This window comes from Ammospiza caudacuta, chromosome 5, assembly GCF_027887145.1.
Source record: "Ammospiza caudacuta isolate bAmmCau1 chromosome 5, bAmmCau1.pri, whole genome shotgun sequence".
Lineage (NCBI taxonomy): Eukaryota > Metazoa > Chordata > Aves > Passeriformes > Passerellidae > Ammospiza > Ammospiza caudacuta.
Genome location: NC_080597.1, coordinates 35,240,256 through 35,260,603, shown reverse-complemented (window position 1 = coordinate 35,260,603; position 20,348 = coordinate 35,240,256). Strand labels below are relative to the sequence as shown.

General features: G+C 36.5%; 1 protein-coding gene across 1 annotated transcript; it reads right to left on the bottom strand.

The window, feature by feature from the left end:
* Positions 1 to 1,129: 1,129 nt before the first annotated feature.
* EPYC (epiphycan) lies at positions 1,130 to 20,134 on the bottom strand. Its single transcript, XM_058805785.1, has 7 exons — positions 20,122 to 20,134; positions 17,872 to 18,052; positions 7,292 to 7,445; positions 4,663 to 4,821; positions 4,289 to 4,491; positions 2,590 to 2,685; positions 1,130 to 1,334 (listed from the first exon to the last, which is right to left on the bottom strand). The coding sequence occupies exons 2-7, from the start codon at positions 18,037 to 18,039 to the stop codon at positions 1,164 to 1,166; spliced, it is 951 nt and encodes a 316-aa protein (XP_058661768.1). The 5' UTR covers positions 18,040 to 18,052; positions 20,122 to 20,134; the 3' UTR covers positions 1,130 to 1,163.
* Positions 20,135 to 20,348: the final 214 nt, after the last annotated feature.

Genomic DNA, 20,348 nt, shown 5'->3' with positions numbered 1-20,348 from the left:
CAGATTAGTGCTTTCATTAACCACAATGACTTTCTGGAAAGCTTACTGGCTTATAATGTTAATTATAGCAGGTTCTACAGTCATTCTTTATCTCCTGGTCATTTTGGGGATCTCCTCTAATCAAAGATTTCTCTAGCAGCCCATTTAGCTAATAAGACTCCCTTATCTGTGATCAATTTTGACTGAGCTATCAAAGGTGCTTACTGGAGAGCCATATTGACTAAGCATATACAACTTTCTTCGAACTACATTGCCACTTTGGTTTCATTCTATCAAGAGAAAGTCTTTTAAACATGTGGCTTAATCCTCACAGTTCTGAGTTTGATTTCATGCCGTTACATGCCTCCCTGTTGAACCCTGATAGCTTCAGCGTTTCTGCAGAACATATCTTCATGTATTTACTTTCAGGTGAGATATTCACTGGAAAATAGACATTTAACATCAACTCCCTGTAACTTAAAGTAATTACATGGTTGAGATTCTCGTGGGTCTCCCAGGCTGAGTCTGTGGCTGAAGGAGTATTTGTACTGGTCAGTGGATTGTGCTGCTGAGGTAAGCCTGTATGTTTCCCAGCTCCAGAAGCCAGCAGCAGAAATAGCTGCGGCACTCCAAGAAGCCTAAGTTAACAGGATTTACCAACAATCTCAAAAGCATTACAAAGATAAATTATTGCTGCAAAAATATAGATAGATTATGGAAGGGTAATCTGAAGGAAAGATTCTGTTTTCTGAAGAAAACATGTTTTTTGGAATATGGCTAATACTTTTCCAAAATAAAGGGATCTTTAATGAAAGAAGTAGAAAATTAGATGTGTCTCTGAGAGAATAATATTTAATTAAAATAAAACCCAGTAAATAATCAATTGCGTACACAATTTTATTTTTGTTTACCATATAATAGTTAGACTTTAATATGTAAAAATTATTTAAATTTAGAATTCATACATTGGATCTGAACAATTCAGCAAAAAATTTTGTATTTGCATTGTTTTTGTAGTAAAGTATTTTTCTTGATATTGCTAAATAACTTGCAGTTGGGTAGATAATGGATTTTTCTTTTAGCATTTCATAATCTTCTCAGCATCTCAGTAATAAATTCCAATATTAACAGAAATATTTCCCAAATAAATGATGTTTGTAAAAATTCATCTAGGTTGATGTAGCTTAGATGAGGTTACCAACTGGCAAGCGGGGTAGACACATGTAAGCATAAGGTGTTTTGCTCAGGTTGATGGGATTGCCATCCAGCCTGATGTCTTCAAGAGCCCTACGCACGTAAGTAAAATCGCTCCTTTTGCAGAAAGTATCTTCATGCATCTCTTGAATGTTGTTGTTCTAAAAGAAAACAAGCAAACAGCAAAGAAACTATCAGAATAGTTACCTGAAAGTATTTTTTTATTCTGAAACACCATTTATGGATGTGTTTTCAGTGTGTAGAGAGATACTTGCTTGAACTCAAGGGCCCAGATTGTGGCAGCAAGTCATCAACAGAGAAATCTCCCAAGCAGGGGAAAATTTCTTGGCCAGTGCAAAACTTCAGAACTAAGTAACTCAAACCTTGTAGCAGAGACAGGCTTTGAAGGAGGAGCCTGGTAGAATTATAGAGCATTTTCATTTCCAGATTATAGTGAAGAGCCGTATTAAGACAAATTTGATCCACGATAGGCCAGTTCAAAAATCACAGAAACATAATTATCATCCTGACATCTTAATGTGCCTTAACCTGCAAAGGTACAACTCTGTAATTTGACCTGTGACAATTTCTTTCCCCCCGTCCCTCTCACATTAGTTTAACTCACACCTGTATATGTACTGGCAAAATTGAATGCATTTGGTTTTATTCCTTTGATTTAAATTGCTCTTACATGCCTTATATTCACTGAGCTTCCATTCTTGAAGCGAACCATTCTCAACCATGAATTGCTGGAATGCAGCATTGTCAGGAAACTGGGACTAAAAAGCTCATTACCTAAAAGGAGGGCTGAAAATTGTTCTCTTCTCCATTCCTTTGCTAGTGAAAAGTTGGTGTGGACAAAGTCCTGCTCACTAAGTTTTTTTCTGTAGCACATAGCACTGAATATTTAATTTACAGGCACAAACAGGTGAAAAGGAAGTCAGCTAGCAGGCAGAGAGTTTTAATAAATTTACTTACTGAAAGATCGAGGTTAAATGATGTGAGGCACATTACATTGCTTACTGAAAGATTTTTTCTGTATGATGTAATTAGTAAAAATGTCTGATAAACAAAACTGTAAATTGATACAAGATGAGATAACGGGAAAGAAGCAGAGCTGGAAACGGTTAAAAGGAAGTATTCAGAAAGAAACTCTTAGGTCATAGTAACTCTAGAATTTGATTTTTGAAAAAATATTTTATTAAAAATTCTGAAAATTAAGGCTTAGCAGAGCTAAATTTTACTTCTCTAAAAGACTTGTAATCACTAGTTAATTTTATGTTTCCCATAGCTTGTTTAGTCAAGTAAGAACACTTTTTGATAAAAAGAAGAAACACTACAAGACAAATATTTGCCCTTCTGAGTTGTGCATGTGCTTTGAGCATGACATAAAGAGCCATTTCTTTTGTAGCCTACCTGAAGATGAAGAGCTTGGAGGCTTTCAGGGAGCGGCAAGGGAATGTGATCCAAGTTATTGTCAGTGATATAAAGATGCTGCAGTTCATCCAGATTCTAGAGGAATATGGAAGAAAGCGGGGGAAATGAGAGATATATTTGAAAATCTCTGCCAAGTAAGTTGGAAATCTATCAGTGCAATGAATGCCACCAGATAGCAGAACATTTAATTTCAGCATGATATGGTGAAAAGACAGAAATTCAAAGACAGTAATGGACTCTGATTTGCATAGGCTGAGAATGTTGCTGATAAGGGATAGGTGTTCAGATTAAAATGAAGGGGAAAATGTTTTTCAAAAATCTACAGAATTATTAAAGATATAATTTCAATGATGATGTTGTTACCTTTCTTTTGTGACAAGACTACTCAATTTTGCAGAAGTGTATTGTTTTGAAGCAAATTATAATTATATAATAAATGCTGGAATTAAAAATACATTTCTCATTCTTTTCAAAAGGTAAATAATTTTCTCCCTTGACTTGTTGGAGGAATGAGTGCTGAGAAATCTGGCAGACACCATAGAGGTTGCTCACAGTGGTCTTTGAAAGGCCTCAGGGATCAGGAGAAGTGCCTGAGGACTGGAGGTAAGCCTGTGTCACCCCTATCTACCCCTAAAAAGAGCAAGGTGGATCTAGGGAACAACCATTCAGTCAGCTTCACCTCCATCCCTAGAAAGGTTATGGAGTGCCTCATTCCAGAATCCATCTTGATCCCCAGGGATGATAAGAAGGTAATCAGGAGTAGCCGGCATGGATTCACTAAAGGTAAAACATGCTTGACCAACCTGATTGCTTTCTAAAATGAAACTACCAGAATGGATGAGGGGTAAACACTGAATATTTTCTATCTGACTTCAGCAAGGCTTTCAACACTTTGTCTCCTACTATACTCTTAGCAAACTCAGGAAGTGTGGACTGGAAGAGTAGAGAGTGAGGTGGATTGAGAACTGAGTGAATGGCAGATCTCAGGAGGACATAATAATCAATGGCACAGTCCAGTGGGATGTCTGCCACTAATGCTGTCCCTCAAGGTTCAGTGCTGGGCCCAGTATTGTTTAACATGTTAATCAATGACTTGGGTGGAGGGACAGATGCCTCCTCAGCAAGTTCACTGATGACACAAAGCTGGGAGCAGTGGCTGATACCTCAGAAGGATGTTCAGCTCTCCAGAAGGACCCAAATAGGCTAGAGATAAGATGAGAAGAACCATCTGAAATTCAGCAAAGGCAAATGCGGTGTCCTGCACCTGGTAAATAATAACCAGCAGTACAGACTGGGGGGCGATCTGCTGGAAAGCAGCTCTACAGAGAAGGTCCTGGGGGTCCTGGTGGACAACAAGCTGTCCATGAGCCACCAGTGCCCTTATGGCCAAGAAGGCCAATGGAGACCTGGGGTACATTAGGAAGAGCATTCCAGCAGGGCAAGGGAGGTGATCCTGCCCCTCTGCTCAGCCCTGGTGAGGGACATCTGGGGTGCTGTGTCCCCTTCTGGGCTCCTCAGGACAAGAAAGAAACACGGAGCTCCTTGAGCAGGTCCATTTGAGGGCTACAAAGATGACTGGAAGACTGGAGCATCTCTCTTGTGAAAAATAGGCTGCACTTCACTCTCCACATCCTCTGGAGAGAGGAAGAAAATATTTTCCCATCACACCCAAACTTACTTTAAATGCCTCATTTGGTATCCCTCTGCGACCAAGCCTGTTCTTACTAACATCAATGAATGTTAAGGTAGATGGTAACTCAGGCAGTTGCCTTATCCTATTGTCACGGAGCACCAGCTCCTGAAGTTGGGGCAATCTTCGGAAGGCATCTTTGTGGATATCTGATATGAAGTTTGCAGTCAAATCAATCCTCTTCAAATGGTCTGGCAGAGAAAGAGGATACAACAGATTTATAAGAATGTATTTCCTGAAATTTAAAGAAAACCCTGCCCATATCATTCTTTATACATCTTTCAGTGAAAGACTTCAAAGTTTAAAGATTTCTGTGTGTTTTGGGAACCTTATAAAAATTTCAATAATGCTTCTATCCATACTTAAGTTTGCAAAGTCATTTCTGCTGATCTTCTTGATTCTGTTATAGCGTGAGTAGAAATAGGTGGTTTTCTTAGGCAATGGTGGAACGGCATGAAGCTCACGATCATCACAGTAGACTGTGGTCCCTAGGCATGTACACAAAAGGCAAGTGGGAAGACCTGTCAAGGAATTTAAAAGAAAACACTTTGTTAGAAAGGACATGAATAAAAGTCATACATAAATTATTACAATGAAATGCTCACATAAGCACCTAATCATCAGTCTTTGTCTATGGTAAAGTTTGCTTCCCATTCTGCTTTGATTAGGCAATCATATAATTGCAACACTAAAGTGATTAAATTATTTTTAAAATTAATTTATTTTTTGCCCTGTGCCTAGAAGAGCAATTAACCTGTTCTAATAAATTGTTTCTCAGACTATAATAGACTATTTGGTGACAGTAACCAGCCGGAAGTTGATTTCCCCTTAAGCTAGCAGGTGTATACTTCTGTCTAGATGGAGGAATAATAGCTGATGAATGATCTTTTCTACCTAATCTGTCTCTTTGACACTCTCTTTCTCTCCTCCCCCTCCCTTTTTATATTTCTTTCTACCTCTCTCTCTCCCCCCCTTACATTTACTAATATATAAAATTCGTCCTATTGACTGTGGCATATGGTCTCATTTACACCTTTATTCAGGCAGAGGCATCCCTCTAACAATTTTAATAACTGGATTGTAACACTTGTGACACTGACTTTTTGATACATCTTTTTTGAGTATGAGTATACATTATGAGTATAAATCAGCATATCTGTTTATCAACTTTTAATCCCATAGAAATACTTTTCTGTTTCATGTTTTCCTCCTCCTTGTAGCAGATGGGGTGGTTTGCTCTTGTTATTTATAGAATAGTAGGATAATGCAGGAATATGAAAATGTTTTCCTTGCAGATTAGTTTCTTCTCCAGGTCAGATGTGGCTACATGAGAGATGCGCCTTCTTAATCTGCCCCAATTACCTGTAGATTATTGAGGTGTCTTTTAAGGCAAGATTAAAGAATCAATAGGCAGAGTACTCTTTTATTTTTGTGTAATAATCGCTACTTGGACATCCAGGAATACAATTTCCCTAGAGATAAGGATCTTTTCATGCTTTCCCTAGCTTTCTCCACAGGACAGATGAAATTGGCTGCAGAGAGTAGGTCTGATACAGGGAAAAAAATATTCACATCTTGGACTATTCTGGCAAATCTGGCCCTAAATGAATATTGAGTTAATGATGGCTGACATTTTTTCATAATATTGCAACATAGTACCATAGTATGGGTAAAGGGTTTCACCCTGTCCTATTTTTGATCTTGGAGGAGTGGTATTTTTCACCTATGTCTGGTGGACACTGAATAAAAAACAGAGGTAGGGGAAGAATACAAAAAGATATCAAGAAAAAATGAGTTTGGCTTAATGTTACTGAGCCTTGTAGTCTTTTATTCAGCACCAGGTCAATAGCAGCAACATCTGACAGGAAAATATGTTGCTAAAATAAAGACAAAAGAGAAATATGATTTGATACATTACTGTGTTGAGCATTTCTTTAATTGATGCACTACTTGATTTGCATTCAGTACTCAAAAATGTTGACAGACACAGAATTCATCATATAGAATTTTTAGAATATTATCAGGATGTAATGTAAAATCTTCTAATTTTCAAATTTGAAAAAAGAAAAGTGTGGGCCTTTTTTTTTTTCCTAGACTCTCCTTGGAAGTTCTCATTTCATTTTGGTTTGTTTTTGCCTGGTCGAGCTCACTTGTAGTATGTACCAAAATAAGACTATGAATTATTAACTTCACTGAATACACAATTTTGGAAGCAGGAACTCTGGGTTTTATATTTGGGTTTTTTTTTTTTAAATTTCGTTTTTCTTCTATGTAACGCAGCTGTAGTGTTGAGTATAGTAGAAAGTAGGATTTTCCTGTTACTGTATGTTGATCACCATAAAACACAAAGATCCCTCACAGAAATTGATAACTCTAGTAGACTTTGCCTACTATAATTTAGAGGAGCTTCTGACGAATGCCAAAAATTAGCAGTGCAAAATTCGTGTGGGAGAGGGACAGATTGCGTTTTGCAATTTTAATTCCCCTGCAAGATTTATAAAGTTCTTATTTCACTATTGATATTCAGAAGAACTGAAAAATGTCTCCACTAAAAAGTTCTAAGTAGCTCCCTTTCCTTAAGTTTTTCAGTTTATAACTTTCATGGTCAAAAATTCTTCAACAATTTAATTGTACTTTGTATTAACACATTTATAAAAAACATGCAGCAAATCACCATAAATAAAGACAGTTGATAATGATATTGAAATTTAAGACAGAATGACAAGTACTGGTAGCACTGCCAACCATCAGCAAATTTTCAAGTTGCAAATGTTCTGGAACAAGTGGCACAGTTGTTTTCATAGTGAAGTAGCATGGAGACCTTTTAGACACTAGGCACCTATCTGACTTTGGAGGAGGATTCAAGATAAGATTCTTTCTTCAGTAAGAGACATACAGAAATGATGTACTTCATTTTCAGTAAAAAAGAAAATAAAATGGGCTTGCTCAAAATCAACACTATACACAAAAACATTTCTCTTTCCTACTAACCATCTTGAGTCTGGGGTCCAAGAACACCTGACCCCTGCGCTGAAGACCCATCAATTAATTTTGGTGTAGATGCTTCATCCTCAGTTTCTTCTGTCAATGGTGCAGAAGAATAACTCTCTTGAATTGCAGACAGTAGTTTTGTCCCAATATCTGTCTAGGAAAAATTAAAAGGAATTGTTACTGTTTACTTCCTTTGGAAGCTGTTGGTCTTGCAGTTATTCATATTCTTCCACTAGAGGTCACAAATTTTCTGAGATTTAGTGCTGGAGCTGCATTTTATCCGGAGCTATAATGAATTCTGATAATTTATAAACAATTCATGAAAATCCAACATATTTGTTCACTTTTTGTCTGTGTTTTGGGTTTTTTACTGTATGCACACATGCATATACTTCATTACTAAGAATATATACTAGAAAAATTATTTTTCCATATTTATTTAAAGATAAATTAGATTTGTGATAAAAATTGATAAAATGTATGTAAAAAATGAAAATTTGCTATGAAATATCAAAAAGATGCAAGTCATTTGCCATAAAATTGTAAATTGTACCATCATAAATCGAAATCCAGTACAGGTGTGCAGGCTCTGCTTAGAACACTAACATGGTTTTAAAATATTACTTAATAATTCTGAACATGATTTAAAAATATTACTAAATAATTATGAACTTCAACTTCACATAACTTTCTAATATGTTAAAGACTCTGGTTAACGTCATTCATTAGTAGTTTGTATTATGTAGTATGAAAAATTTGATATGTGGGATAAATCCTTGGTTTTAAAACACTTATAAAGTTTGGAAGATCCTTGCATAGAACTAGAAAACCTCTTATTTTGTCCTTCAATCAACATAACTAATCAAAGCATTTAATTCTGTCAGGTTAACTCTACTTCTAAAAAGGCATTCTGTTGATTTTCTTATATGACAATTCAGGATAAAAATTAAGATATAGCAATTTTCTTGTTTCACATCACCTCTCATAAAAAGAGTATTGCAGACTTGTCAGGCTTGTTGCAGAGGGGGTCTATGTTATCAAAGAGGGAGAGTTGTTTTCTGTAATCACCCAGACAGCTGTATTATCTTTGTAAGTTACCTTCCCAGTTTATCTTCATTTCCCCATGTGTAATAATATTGTTCAGCTGAGGCAGAGCCCCTTTTGAAAGTGCACTCTATTCTTTAAATCTAAAACAATTAATTAGTATATTATAGGGTTTTGCACATCAGAGGTGCTGTTAAAAATGTAGGTAATTGTGGAGACCCTGGGGGGCATCCCCTAGTTTAGGGGTTCAGAAGAATCTTCCCCAAAAAAGCTGTTCAGACCCCATTGGCTCCTACCCCTGTTTCTATGTCCCTGAGCCACTCCCTCCCTATTCCCTGATTTGCCCTCCTCTTTGTACTGCCAGAGACCAGGTTCACCCCCTGCCCCTGGGATAGAGAGAAACCTGGACCCTCCCTGTGTGTGCCTGGGACCTGAACATCTTACCAGGTGGCTGAATAAAGCATCTGTGGATACCATGCAAAGACCCTTTTTGCTTCCTTGCCCTGGACTTTATTAGCAGTAATTCAGGCTGCAATAGGTAATACATTTAACCCTGCAGGTGCTGCACCCCTGTGCTGCATTTAGCACTCCTTATCTTTTTCTAAGACACAGCCAAATACAGAAATTTTGTTACAGTATCATTATTCCAAGTGCAAAGGCACCAAAGCCCAAAATTCTCCTTCAGTTTTCATCCACTGCAGCTTTCTAGCACAACACCACCACAAAACCACTGAGTCCTGAGTCTTTAACCTGACCAAGCATCTCCTTTTTTGACACCATCCCACAGCTACTGCTTTCTTTGCTGTCTTCATGAAGAACCAGTTGTTGAAATCCATCACAGTAGTGTTCATAAATTATAATTGTAAAACACAGGTAAAAACTAATTGACTGGCCAAATAGTTAGAATTTTTAAAATTTGGTTTTGTATGTAGACTATAGAAGTTAAAGGAACTAAAACACCTAACATCTGGATTCCAAGCACAGGCAAATCTTTGCTGTATTTGATCCCTATTTGAATCTCTTTATATGTGTATATGTATGTATACATATATAATATGTAACCAGCAGCTCAGGGGATGTGATTCTGCCCTTCTACTCTGTACTTGTGGGACCCCACCTGCTGTACTGGATCCGGCACTGGAGTCTCCAGCACAAGGAGGACACGGGCTTGTGTGGAGCAAGTCCAGAGGAGAGCCAAGAAGATGAAGACAGACTGAGAGAGTTGAGGTTGTCCAGCCCAGAGAAAAGTAGCTTTTCAGTGCCTAAAGGGGACCTACAAGAAAGCTGGAGAGAGACCTTTTAGAAGGACATGTAGTGATAGGACAAGGGGGAATGGCTTGAAGCTGAAACTTTTATATATTATTAAATTCTTTACTGTGAGGGTGGTGAGGCACTGGAAATGGTTGCTCAGAGGAGTTATGGAGTCCCTTGCTCAAGGCAAGGTTGGATGGGGCTTTGAGCAACCTGGGCTAGTTCAAAGTGTCCCTGTCCATGGCAGGGAGGTTGGAAGTTGAAGATCTTGGTCCCTTCCAACACAAACAATTCTATGATTCTATGAACTGTGAACATTTCATAAAAAAAAACCAAACCTTTACATCTCATAATAGACTGTCTTGCAGCATGGATATATATAATTACAGGCAGTATTAAGCAATATGATCCTGGATTGCCTTACAACATCTAAATAACTACCTAAAATCTATATTTTTGGACATAAATAATTTCATTTGGGTTATATAATGGCAATAGGTTCAAATATTTTACATCAATTAGTTTCACTGAAGACAGAGAACACGAAAGCAATAAAAAACCAGTAAGCACTCTGAACCACACAGGCTCAGATTTTGACTAAGAATATTTTAGGTTTTCTATATATTCTTTTTTTGTATTCTACTAAGCCACAGATGCTATTACTAATTAGAGTTTATGGATAAAAATGCCCCAAACAGTTGCAAATTTCACAAAATGCAAGGTAATCAAATGATCAAGATGACCTTCAGCTGAACTGAGTAACTTGAGTTGATGTAAGTAAGAGTAAGGATGTACCTTGTCCTTCTGTGCAGACAAATACACAATCTGCAGCACTGACAGTAGACAGCTTAACCAGGAATGGACTTGGGGACAAATCAAAAGAAGATTTTGGGAACAAAGGAAATGGGACAGATGTTCTCTGAACGGAGGAAGCCTAGAGGGAGAGATACATTCCAGACTTTTATTGACCCAGGTTAGTGCTGCACTAAAGTTCTTGCACATGCTGTCTACTTCTTCAGCAGATTTGTGGAAATCAGATAAGGATCCCTCTTCTGAACTTCGGAATTAAATCCAGAGATTTAAGATCTGTAAATGTCTTTATATACAACTTTTCTTCTACTGAAAGTAATATTCTGTAGAAGAGTATTTTCAAGATAGTCTTTTTAAATAGGCTTCAGACCAAAGATAATTTTCCTTTCACTCGTTATGGGGTTTGGGTCATCTACACTGACTGCCATCTCTCTGCATATATGGGACATGCTTTATGGAGCTTACTATCTTGGGATTTGTTATTTACTTTATGCTTTCTGAGGGTTCTTAGTTGATTAATCACTGCAGCTGTTGGGTAGCAAAGTGGAGGTGTTAACCTCTAGTACTTCCATGTCTACACTATTATCTCTTTCTTACTGTAGGATGTTACCTAGATTTGAAGATACACAGTTGAAAGTCTCCCTGCAAATGCACTATGTCTGGGGTTTAGGGAAACTGCTCCAAATAGTTAGCTTTATCTGTCCAGTGTTCTGCAGTTGTGAGTGTCATAAGAAAATAAAAATTATTGATGTTAACTTAATGATGTTGCAATTTTTATACTTGCAACAGAGTAGGAGTTCATTGATATATGTGTTTTACATACCAGACCCGGAGCATGAGCAGCATTTTCTTGCTGTACATAACTTGGACTTGAACCAGTGACCTAAAGGTAAAAGTCTGTTTCCCATTATTGGTCATATGATCCATGCAGCTTTGTATCTTTTACAAGTTTGATAAATCATGCGAGATTTTAACAAGACAAAGATGTTTCTTGGACTGTATGCTGTACAGAATAATCCCTCATTTTCCAGATGTTTGTTTATTTTTGGCAACTGGACTTAATTAAAAAAAAATTGAAACATAAATGATTGTATATCACTTAATGTCATTATTTTCCATAGGGTTTTTTGGAGGGAGGTGGGAGCCTGTAGTTAGGCAGGGAGTGGACTTGTATTTCATCTGGTACTTTAAGAAATATTCTTTGTGAAAAATCACAAAGCAGGAAGAACATTGTAGAGAAATACAATAAAGTATGTTTCTCCTTGTCAATATCTACAAGTCTTCAAATAATAATCTGCCTTCCAAGACAGTTTTTATGCACAGCATAAGAAAAAACTGAAGGGGCATCACATCACTTATCATTAGCCATCTATGTGTTTAATAGTTACCCTACTCTGTCTTCGGCATCAATCAAAAGATTTAGAGAATATCAGTGCAGATTAGTCCCAGAGCATGGCAAATGACAGTGATACCTTTCCTAAGATTGCATGGAGTACCTACTTTTTTCACTATCCTATATTTATGCAGTGTGACTCCAATTTCCAATGAAAGATCTTAGTGAGCCTGGCCAATTCAGAGGCCCATTCAGACCAGGAAGTTACAAAAGTCAAGAATGCAGAAATTAGAACATATCAGTAAGTGATAAAATGCAATTGGTAAAATCCAACCTGCTACTTGTCATCCATAGGCTGGGCATTTAGTTATATTAGCATCACTTCACAGTCAGTGTGAATGAGACAAAACTTCTGAAAAGCAGCTCCAGATATTGGCTACAGAAATTCCTTTTAGGGTGGGCTCTTTAGATGTCTATATCTCACCACTGACAGTAAAAAGGTGAGACAAACAAAAGGCTAGGAGGGGCTCAGGAGTTTATTTTATGTGTCTTTTTTATGTGTCTATTTTATGTCTACATATTTTAGGATCAAAGCTGATGTATTACATGTGATAAGTTTAAATCCACAGAAGAATTCTGAAGTGTGTTGTGTTTCAGTGTTTCTTTTACTGCAAAATATAGATTTAATACACAAATAAAAATGCAAAACTTAAAAAAAGGCATTTTAACCTTGAAGGGACAGTTGTTCCACACTCTGACCCATCAAAAGGAACTGGTTTCTCCCATAGCTGTTTTGAAACTACCAAAGGCTTACAAGAAAATGTCTAATTATGGTAGAAGTTATTCATAGAATCACAGAATGGTTTTGGTTGGATGGACCATCAAAATCATCTATTTCCAACCCCCTTGCCGCAGGCAGGGAGGTTTGCTTTCCCATCCAAAAGTGACCTAAACTTGTTCTTGAAATTTACATTAAAAGACTTCTTTTCTCCTATTGTTCTAAAAAAGAAATGGAATTGTTAGTCACTGCAGACAATTGAATAACAAGATCTGTAGTTGAAACCTTTCTGAAAAACTAGAAAAATTTCAATTTGGGGATAAAGCTTCAAATAAGTTCGATTTTCTGGTCAGCTATTTGGCCATCTGACTTGCACATTACTTGTACCAATTAATAGGGTTTTTTTTTTAAATTTACATGGTATTCTGAAAAGTCATTGTATATGCACTTTGAAGTCTCCTATTTAATCAGATACCAACCACAAAGACAGGAACAGCAGTGTAAGCCTCTGTCAACCCTGCAGAATGGCAAGAGTGAGTTCTTGCTCAAGCATGGCTCCTCTTCATGTGTGTTATGCCAACAGGAGAGATGGTTTGTGTGTATGCACACAGACATGAGCAAATGTGTGTGTGGAACTCAAGTTCTGAACTATGTGCAGGCACCAAAATGCCCTATTATTAGTTGATTCAAATTCAACTATCAAGTAATGCTAATCAGAATGCATCAAATATTAGACTTTCACTGCATTTCTTTCTGAATATTTTGTGGATCATATTTTACAGCTCACATATTTTGTGTAAACAGACCCAGACCAACCTGTATTTAACTGTCTTACTTTTCTGCTCCTTCAGTGCTAGGCAAACCATTCTTAATTAAGTGCTCCTTTGCTTTTCAGCCTCACTGATAGCCTATCTTAGCAATGAAAATATTTTTCTGATGCTCCTGTATTTTTGCTTCTTATTTCTCTTAGTTTTTCCTACCTAAAGAAAAATTGACTGGTTATATTTAACAGATGCTGTAATAAAATAATAATAATTCATTTTATTAGGCATTAGTAGCTGATGTACATAAGAATCTCTCTCCACAATTTGTTTCTCTCACACATTTTCCAAACAAAGTTTTAGTTTCAAAGAGGGAAAAAGTAAGAAGCTCATACAATAATTCCTTTGAGAGTCTGGTTGATTCTATTCATTTTAAAGGAGGAAATCTCTCTTTGTATATGCTTTCAGAGCAGTTAGGAGAGATAGTTTTGACTGCGGCCTCTGGACTCTATCATTATATAAATATTAATTCAAAATACTAATGAACTGTAAAGAAAAGGGGAGATACATCAGCTCATGTTTATACTGTTACTGTCTGTTTCAGAAGATAAATCCAACACAAAGCTTGTACACTTCCAGTGACATTTCTTTGCTGTAGCTTTCTCCTTGAGGACCTTGGAATTCTTTCCTTGATAATAGGCTTTTCTTTTACTCAGCCTTTTTTTAGCCATTATCTGTGAAAAAGTTGATACTGCTATCTTAATGTCTCTATGCACATTTTATTTCTGAGTGATATATTACTTTAAGGTTTTCCAGTATTAATTTCCATTTGGATGCAAAGCATTAGCTAGGTCTTCTGTGTCTCACTAACCTGGGATCTTGGAAACCATAGATTTTATAATCTGTAATGTCACCTAACACATGACAATCCATAGCTTTGATTGAGGATTCAATACAATACTCGCAAGTAATTCACAGCTACAACTACTTTCCCCATGCAAATATTTGCATTTAAAAAAGTATTCCATGTATACATTACTAACTTTTCCCAGCCTTAAGATTATTCCAGAATCTATAACAAAAATAGACTTCAAGTGAAGAACATCAAGGCCATTATCTAGAAATGTTTTCAGAAAAATGTTTCCAATCCAATGAAGTGTATGTGTATATACATACACTCTACACAAGAACCCATACTTCCAGGGTATGAGAATTAGCAAAGTCATGAACTTGGACTCAGTCACCTTACTTAACTGTATTAAGATTATAAATTCTCATACTAAGCCTGAAACACATGTCCAGGGTTCATCAAAAGTTATTTGAGGAAGATAGGTGTATGGGGTGGAATGAACTTTCCCCATGGCATTCCTCAGTGCTGTGCTTTGTGTTTCCGGCTGAAAAGGTGTTGATAATGCACCAGTGCTCAGTGACTGATGAGCAGGGCTGGCACAGCACCAAGGCTGTCTCTCCAACTTTCCTCTCTCACCAGTAGGGCAGGGGTGGTCAAGATCTCAGGAGGGGATGGAAACAGGACAGCTGATCCAAGCTGAGCAAAGCAATATTCAATATGGTATCTGGTCAGCAATAAGAGCTGAGAGAAAGGAAGCAATGAGGGTAGGGGGGGGGGGGTGGGCTTTATTATTCAGGTGTTTGTCATCAGGAGCACCTGCTACACGTACTCAAGTCCTACTTCCTGGAAGTGTTTGGCCATCACCTGCTGACGGGAAGTAGAGGATAAATCTTTTGTTTCCCTTTGCTTCTGCATGCAAACTACGTTTTTCTTCATTAAACTGCATATATGTCAACTCCCAAGTTTTTAACCTTACTTTCTTTCCCTGTCTGTCTGAGAAGGGAGAGTGAGAAAGCATTTTGATGGTCACCTTGGTAGCCAGCTAAGATCAACCCACCTCAACAGATATCCAAAGAGAATGATTCATACTTGTCTTGGAGCATGGTATTGGGATGCCAAGCCTAATTTTTAAGAGAGAATGAGTGGAAAGAATCTCTTTCTAATTTTCTTCAGGTCTTTCCACACTTTGGTGATTACACATTGAATGTGTGATTACAGTACCTAATGGTCTGGAAAAGGACATGTTGACACAGGTGCTTTAGCTTAACTCCTTGAGGTGCACAGGTTAATTTTTACTTCAATTCACATTGAAATTATCAGGAATAGCATCTGAATGCATCTGAGGTACTAGAATTTGTCAGTTTCCTGGATCTTCTACTAATCAGTTGGATACACAACCTTACTAAAGTTTGCAATTTTGCCAATGAGTCTAAAAATGTATTAAACAGAATGGCTTCTATCTGCACATAACTGAATTTTCAAATCTTAAATTGAAGACAGCAACAACAGAAAATGCTATTTGAGTTTTTTCTCCACTGCTTCAATAGCCTGAATATATGATTCAGAACTCTAAATGGAAATTCAAGTCTTAAAGAGTTACTGCACACAGGCTAGATCTGTTGAAGGCCTGCTGGTTGTCTGGGCCTCTGTGGTATTGCTCATCATGCAAACTATGCATAATAAAAACTAACCTGTGACCTTGAATAAATATTTTACACATAGATCCACTTGTGTTGTTCACATCATTATGATAACAAGATTTTAAGCGGTAAAGTCATAACCACAATCAAGAAATCAAACATATTCTGCTTAAAACTTGGGTGACATCAGTAATATCAGTGATTAAAATATAACTTGCAAGACTGACATGCCCTATCAAATAGGACACTGACATGTCTATAAAATTTGCTTGATTTCCACAGCACTGACCACTCGTATCTCCTGGGATATGGGGAACTATGAATGCTTAGGATTCTCTTGGGTGGTACATGGTGTTAGGAATGTAACCAAAAAAATAAATTTGGCTAAACATCTATGAAAAAAAGGCTCTCACAGTGAGGTTCATCCATATGCAAAACAAAACTCTGTTCAACTGCTGTGTTGGATGAACTTTACCTGATGAATTTTAAAAAGACTGTCTGAAGAGCTCAGTAATGGAAGATAATCCTGCTCTGGAAGAGAAGCTTACTAGTTTACCCTGACTCTGCCTATTCCATGCCTTTTAAAAAAAAGCAATCCATGTTGGGATCTCATATCTTTTCATGTTGGGTGCAACATCAGTCATCCTGAATTTCCTTTTGGCTGGAAAAGAACAGCAAAGCCTTGCTTTATCCTTCACTCAGAAACTTGGAAAGGGCCACCCTATGTTTTGGTGCTATAGGACCTTGCAGAGAGAGCACAGCACAGGAGAACCCCACCTACATTAAATGCATTACTAAGAAATCTGTTGTTTGAATGAGAAACTCAATGATGAGGCACGTTCAAAATAACTTCTCCCATTTCTGGGAAGGAAGTAATTTCTGTAGGAATGATAAAGGTTTCATTTCTAAGAGCAAAGAGAGTCATAAAGTGTGGTTTATTAATCAATGTGAAAGACAGCACAGTGACTTTATCAGGAAAGTGAGCTCAAACAAAATCAAGTAGAGCACAAGAGTGGCACAAAGGAAACAGGCCAAAGGTAAGGTAAATTCATTGCAGCAATGTTATTCTCAATTCCTCTTAGACTGAAAATTTATTTCCTAAAAATTATAAGGTTCTGATCTTAGTGCTAACTTTATCTCTTCAGTTCTCCTGTTTTGGAATGTAGTTATTCTTAAATTGTCTCTGTCTTTTGATTTCAAAGCTTTTTTCCAATTTCTATTTCACATTGATGAAAGAAGAGCTCCTGTTCCTCCTGCTGTAATCATGAATCTTTCAAAGGATTGTATTTTCATGAATTATGCATATTGTTATGTGAATAAGCACTAAAACATTATGTATAAAAATAAAAATACCATGCTATTTAAATGTTCCTTTTTTTACTTCACTTCTATCACACACAATCCTGAATCACAGAGTGCTTATATTACTTTCAGGGAAGTTGTGCCAATGTCTAATCAGCAGGGTGAGAAAAAAAAAATTAACGTAGCCTTTTAGTAATTGTAAAGAAATAGAGGATTGTAGAAGAGGAAGGAAACTTTTAAATCAAGAAGTGGAGTCCCTTGCTTCTACAGGTGACATATCTTACCATCTCATACTGTATCAGAATTTCAACAGGTTTTTTTCAGTAATTTATTTTACTTTCCTGCGTTTAAATTCAAATTCTTTTCCTTTCTTTTTTCTTCCTTCTGCCACTTTCCTAGCAGCAAGAGAAAACATTAACACTTTTAGCCTGACACACTTGTAGTGAACATAAACCTAAGGAAACAGCATTTTACAACCTCATTTAATGGGAAATGCTGGAAATCCTGTCTCCACTGCCTCCATGCATCACCCAGACAGTTAAATTACAATGAAGATCTCTAACAGAATTTGTGGAATTGCATGGAGACCTGAGGAAAGCATGATACCTTTCACCTACTCTTAAAGATTACCACAAAAAAACCCCAGAACAATTAGAATATATTTTGGCTGTGTTTGTAGGTTAGGGAAGAAGTGAATAGAAACCACATGAGTATATTTGTCAGATAAGTATTTTCATGGCAAAGAAAAACTGATCAGTAACTACTGCATTTCTGCACTTTGGAAAGACAGAATAAATTAAGTTCTAATTACCTCTACTTGGTCAGACTGCTTGTTTTCATCATAGGCAAATGGATGAGGCAGCTCTCCAAGTGGTATGTCATAGAACTCAGAATCATAAATTATGGTATCACTGATAGGGGCAGCTACAACAGACTCAAAGATAAAAAGTCCCAGAAAAACATTTACAAAGGTCTGCATTTTGTTTTCTTTTCTGAAAGAGAAGAAATTGGACAGATGATAGGTACTCTGGTGTTGAGTACCATGTCACAAATACAGTACTTATATATAAACCCCACAATATTTCTGATGAATAATTAACATTTATTTATGGTGACTCAGTAGTTTAATCTGGTTTTCTTCATGAAGAGTCTCTTTAGCTGAGAATCCTTCGTACTGGTCTGGCCATATTCTTATTCATATGATTTAGAAAAGACCTATGGAATTTTATTGGTGTAAAAATAAACATCTGCATGATATTTTTACCCTTTCATCTAACTTCACCTATTTTCATTGCAATTAGATATGAACTTTTGAGAAACTAGAGAAAAGGTAAATTATTCTATTACTTGTCTCTATCACAATAAATAATCTTTTGGAATGTATAACAATGTAATATTATATCTCCCTTCATAAAAAAACACTAAACAGAATCAAACAAACAAACAAAACCACCAACCTGTTAGAAAAGACTCATGGATGGGTCATTTCTGGATAAGCATAATCAAAACACTTTTCACCTGTTAGTTGTTTTGTCAGAACATAATTTTACTTGGTGTGGCACATCTGGACCATACTTTTGAAAAGGTCTTGGGAGCAAAATAAAAAATAATATGTTGCCCCAAGGACAGTAACACCAATACTCTGAATTTCTTTGTTATTCAATCAAAACCATTTTTGAAGTAGTGAGAAATTGTGATATGGTGTATTCACCTGTTCTCCTTGGAAAATAGAATTGTAAAACTGAATTATCACCTATTTAAAGTTCTATAAAATTGAATTATCACCTATTTAAAGTTCCAGAATTCAGTAAAATGGTAGAAAATTCATGCTAGGCTAAAGAAGTAGTGTTTATGCATTCCCTTTTCCTTGTAAATGATGCATTCACTATTATCATATAAGATGCCTGATACAAGGCTCTATTCAGCGTTCTTTACTTACATCTTTGTTTATCTACAGCTCACATTAATTTCACCAAAAGCACAGTGATAATGAGCAATGCATAAGTCTAATAAACAGTATTCCTTATGTGATGCCGTGATATGCAGTCTTAAATATTTAATTTCAAAATTGTAGCTACTTCTAATAAAGTACAAGAAATACATGAGATGTCTTTTTTTAATGTATGTACTGGGCAACAAGCTGAATTTTAGCTTCATGAAAAGAGGTCTTTATAAAGTTAGTTTAGGCATGAGGATATGAAATTCCTCTGGGGATGGTCAGTAACACAAGGCGTTCATTTTTCTCTCATTTTCTTTATTCGGAAAGCTGCTGCTGGAAGAAGCCTGAGTCACTGGGTCTTCTCTTTGAGAAAGCTTAGATTAATTTTACCTTTAGTATTAGCTTCCAATATTACTAAAGGTATTATGCTTTATCAAAAAAATTAAAGTAAACTAAAATAAAAATGCAATCAATCTCTTAAATAAGTGAGTATGCTAGAATTAGCGGGTTTTTGTCGGTCTTTGTTTTCTGCTGCTTATTTTTGGCAGAATTGGTTTTGGTCTTGCTTCTCTTTTTTATGTCATTTATCTCAGATGATTCAGCTATAGAGGGTGTTATCTATCAACCCAAAATGTAGTACTAACATATACGGTGTAATTTTTCCTCTGAATAAACAATTCTTAAATAAAAAATTGTTCGCTATGCATAATTGTTTGCATACCACAACTCCTAAAAATAAAAGATTTTTAAAGAGTATAAGGCTTGATAAGTATTAAATTTTGCATATATACAAACCCAGCAAATATCTGTGGGAAAAAAAAAGTTTACCTATGGCTATAGTATCTGCACTAATTTGCAGGGTTTGCATGTCTCTATTTCCCTTTCATGTAATATATTGGAATGCACTGTAGAAATATTGGCATCTGCAGTAGCTGTAAGATCAAATATTTTGATGAAGATTATGTACACCTCTCACAGGAAGGAACTAAGACATATCCAGGGAAAAATAAATAGTCTCCACAATCTGCGAGCTTTGAATCAGTATTAAGCATGATAAAATAAAACAAATACTAGTATTTCCAGCGATAAAAATTCAACTAAGAGAGAAGTGCCAAAACTTACCTTTAGCTTCTACTGTCTCAAATAGGATGGAGCTACTCAGAATGCAGAGCCAGTGCTATTAGACCCTGACCAATGGCAGTGGCATTCTGCAGCTGTGGGAGGTAGTACAGCTTCTACCCTCAGCTGAAGACCTCAGCCCAGGGAGTTTCTCAGACTTCAAACACCTTTAATATATGATTTTGCTGAACTGAATTTTTGGAAGGTCAAACAAAGATTTGTTGTAAGGA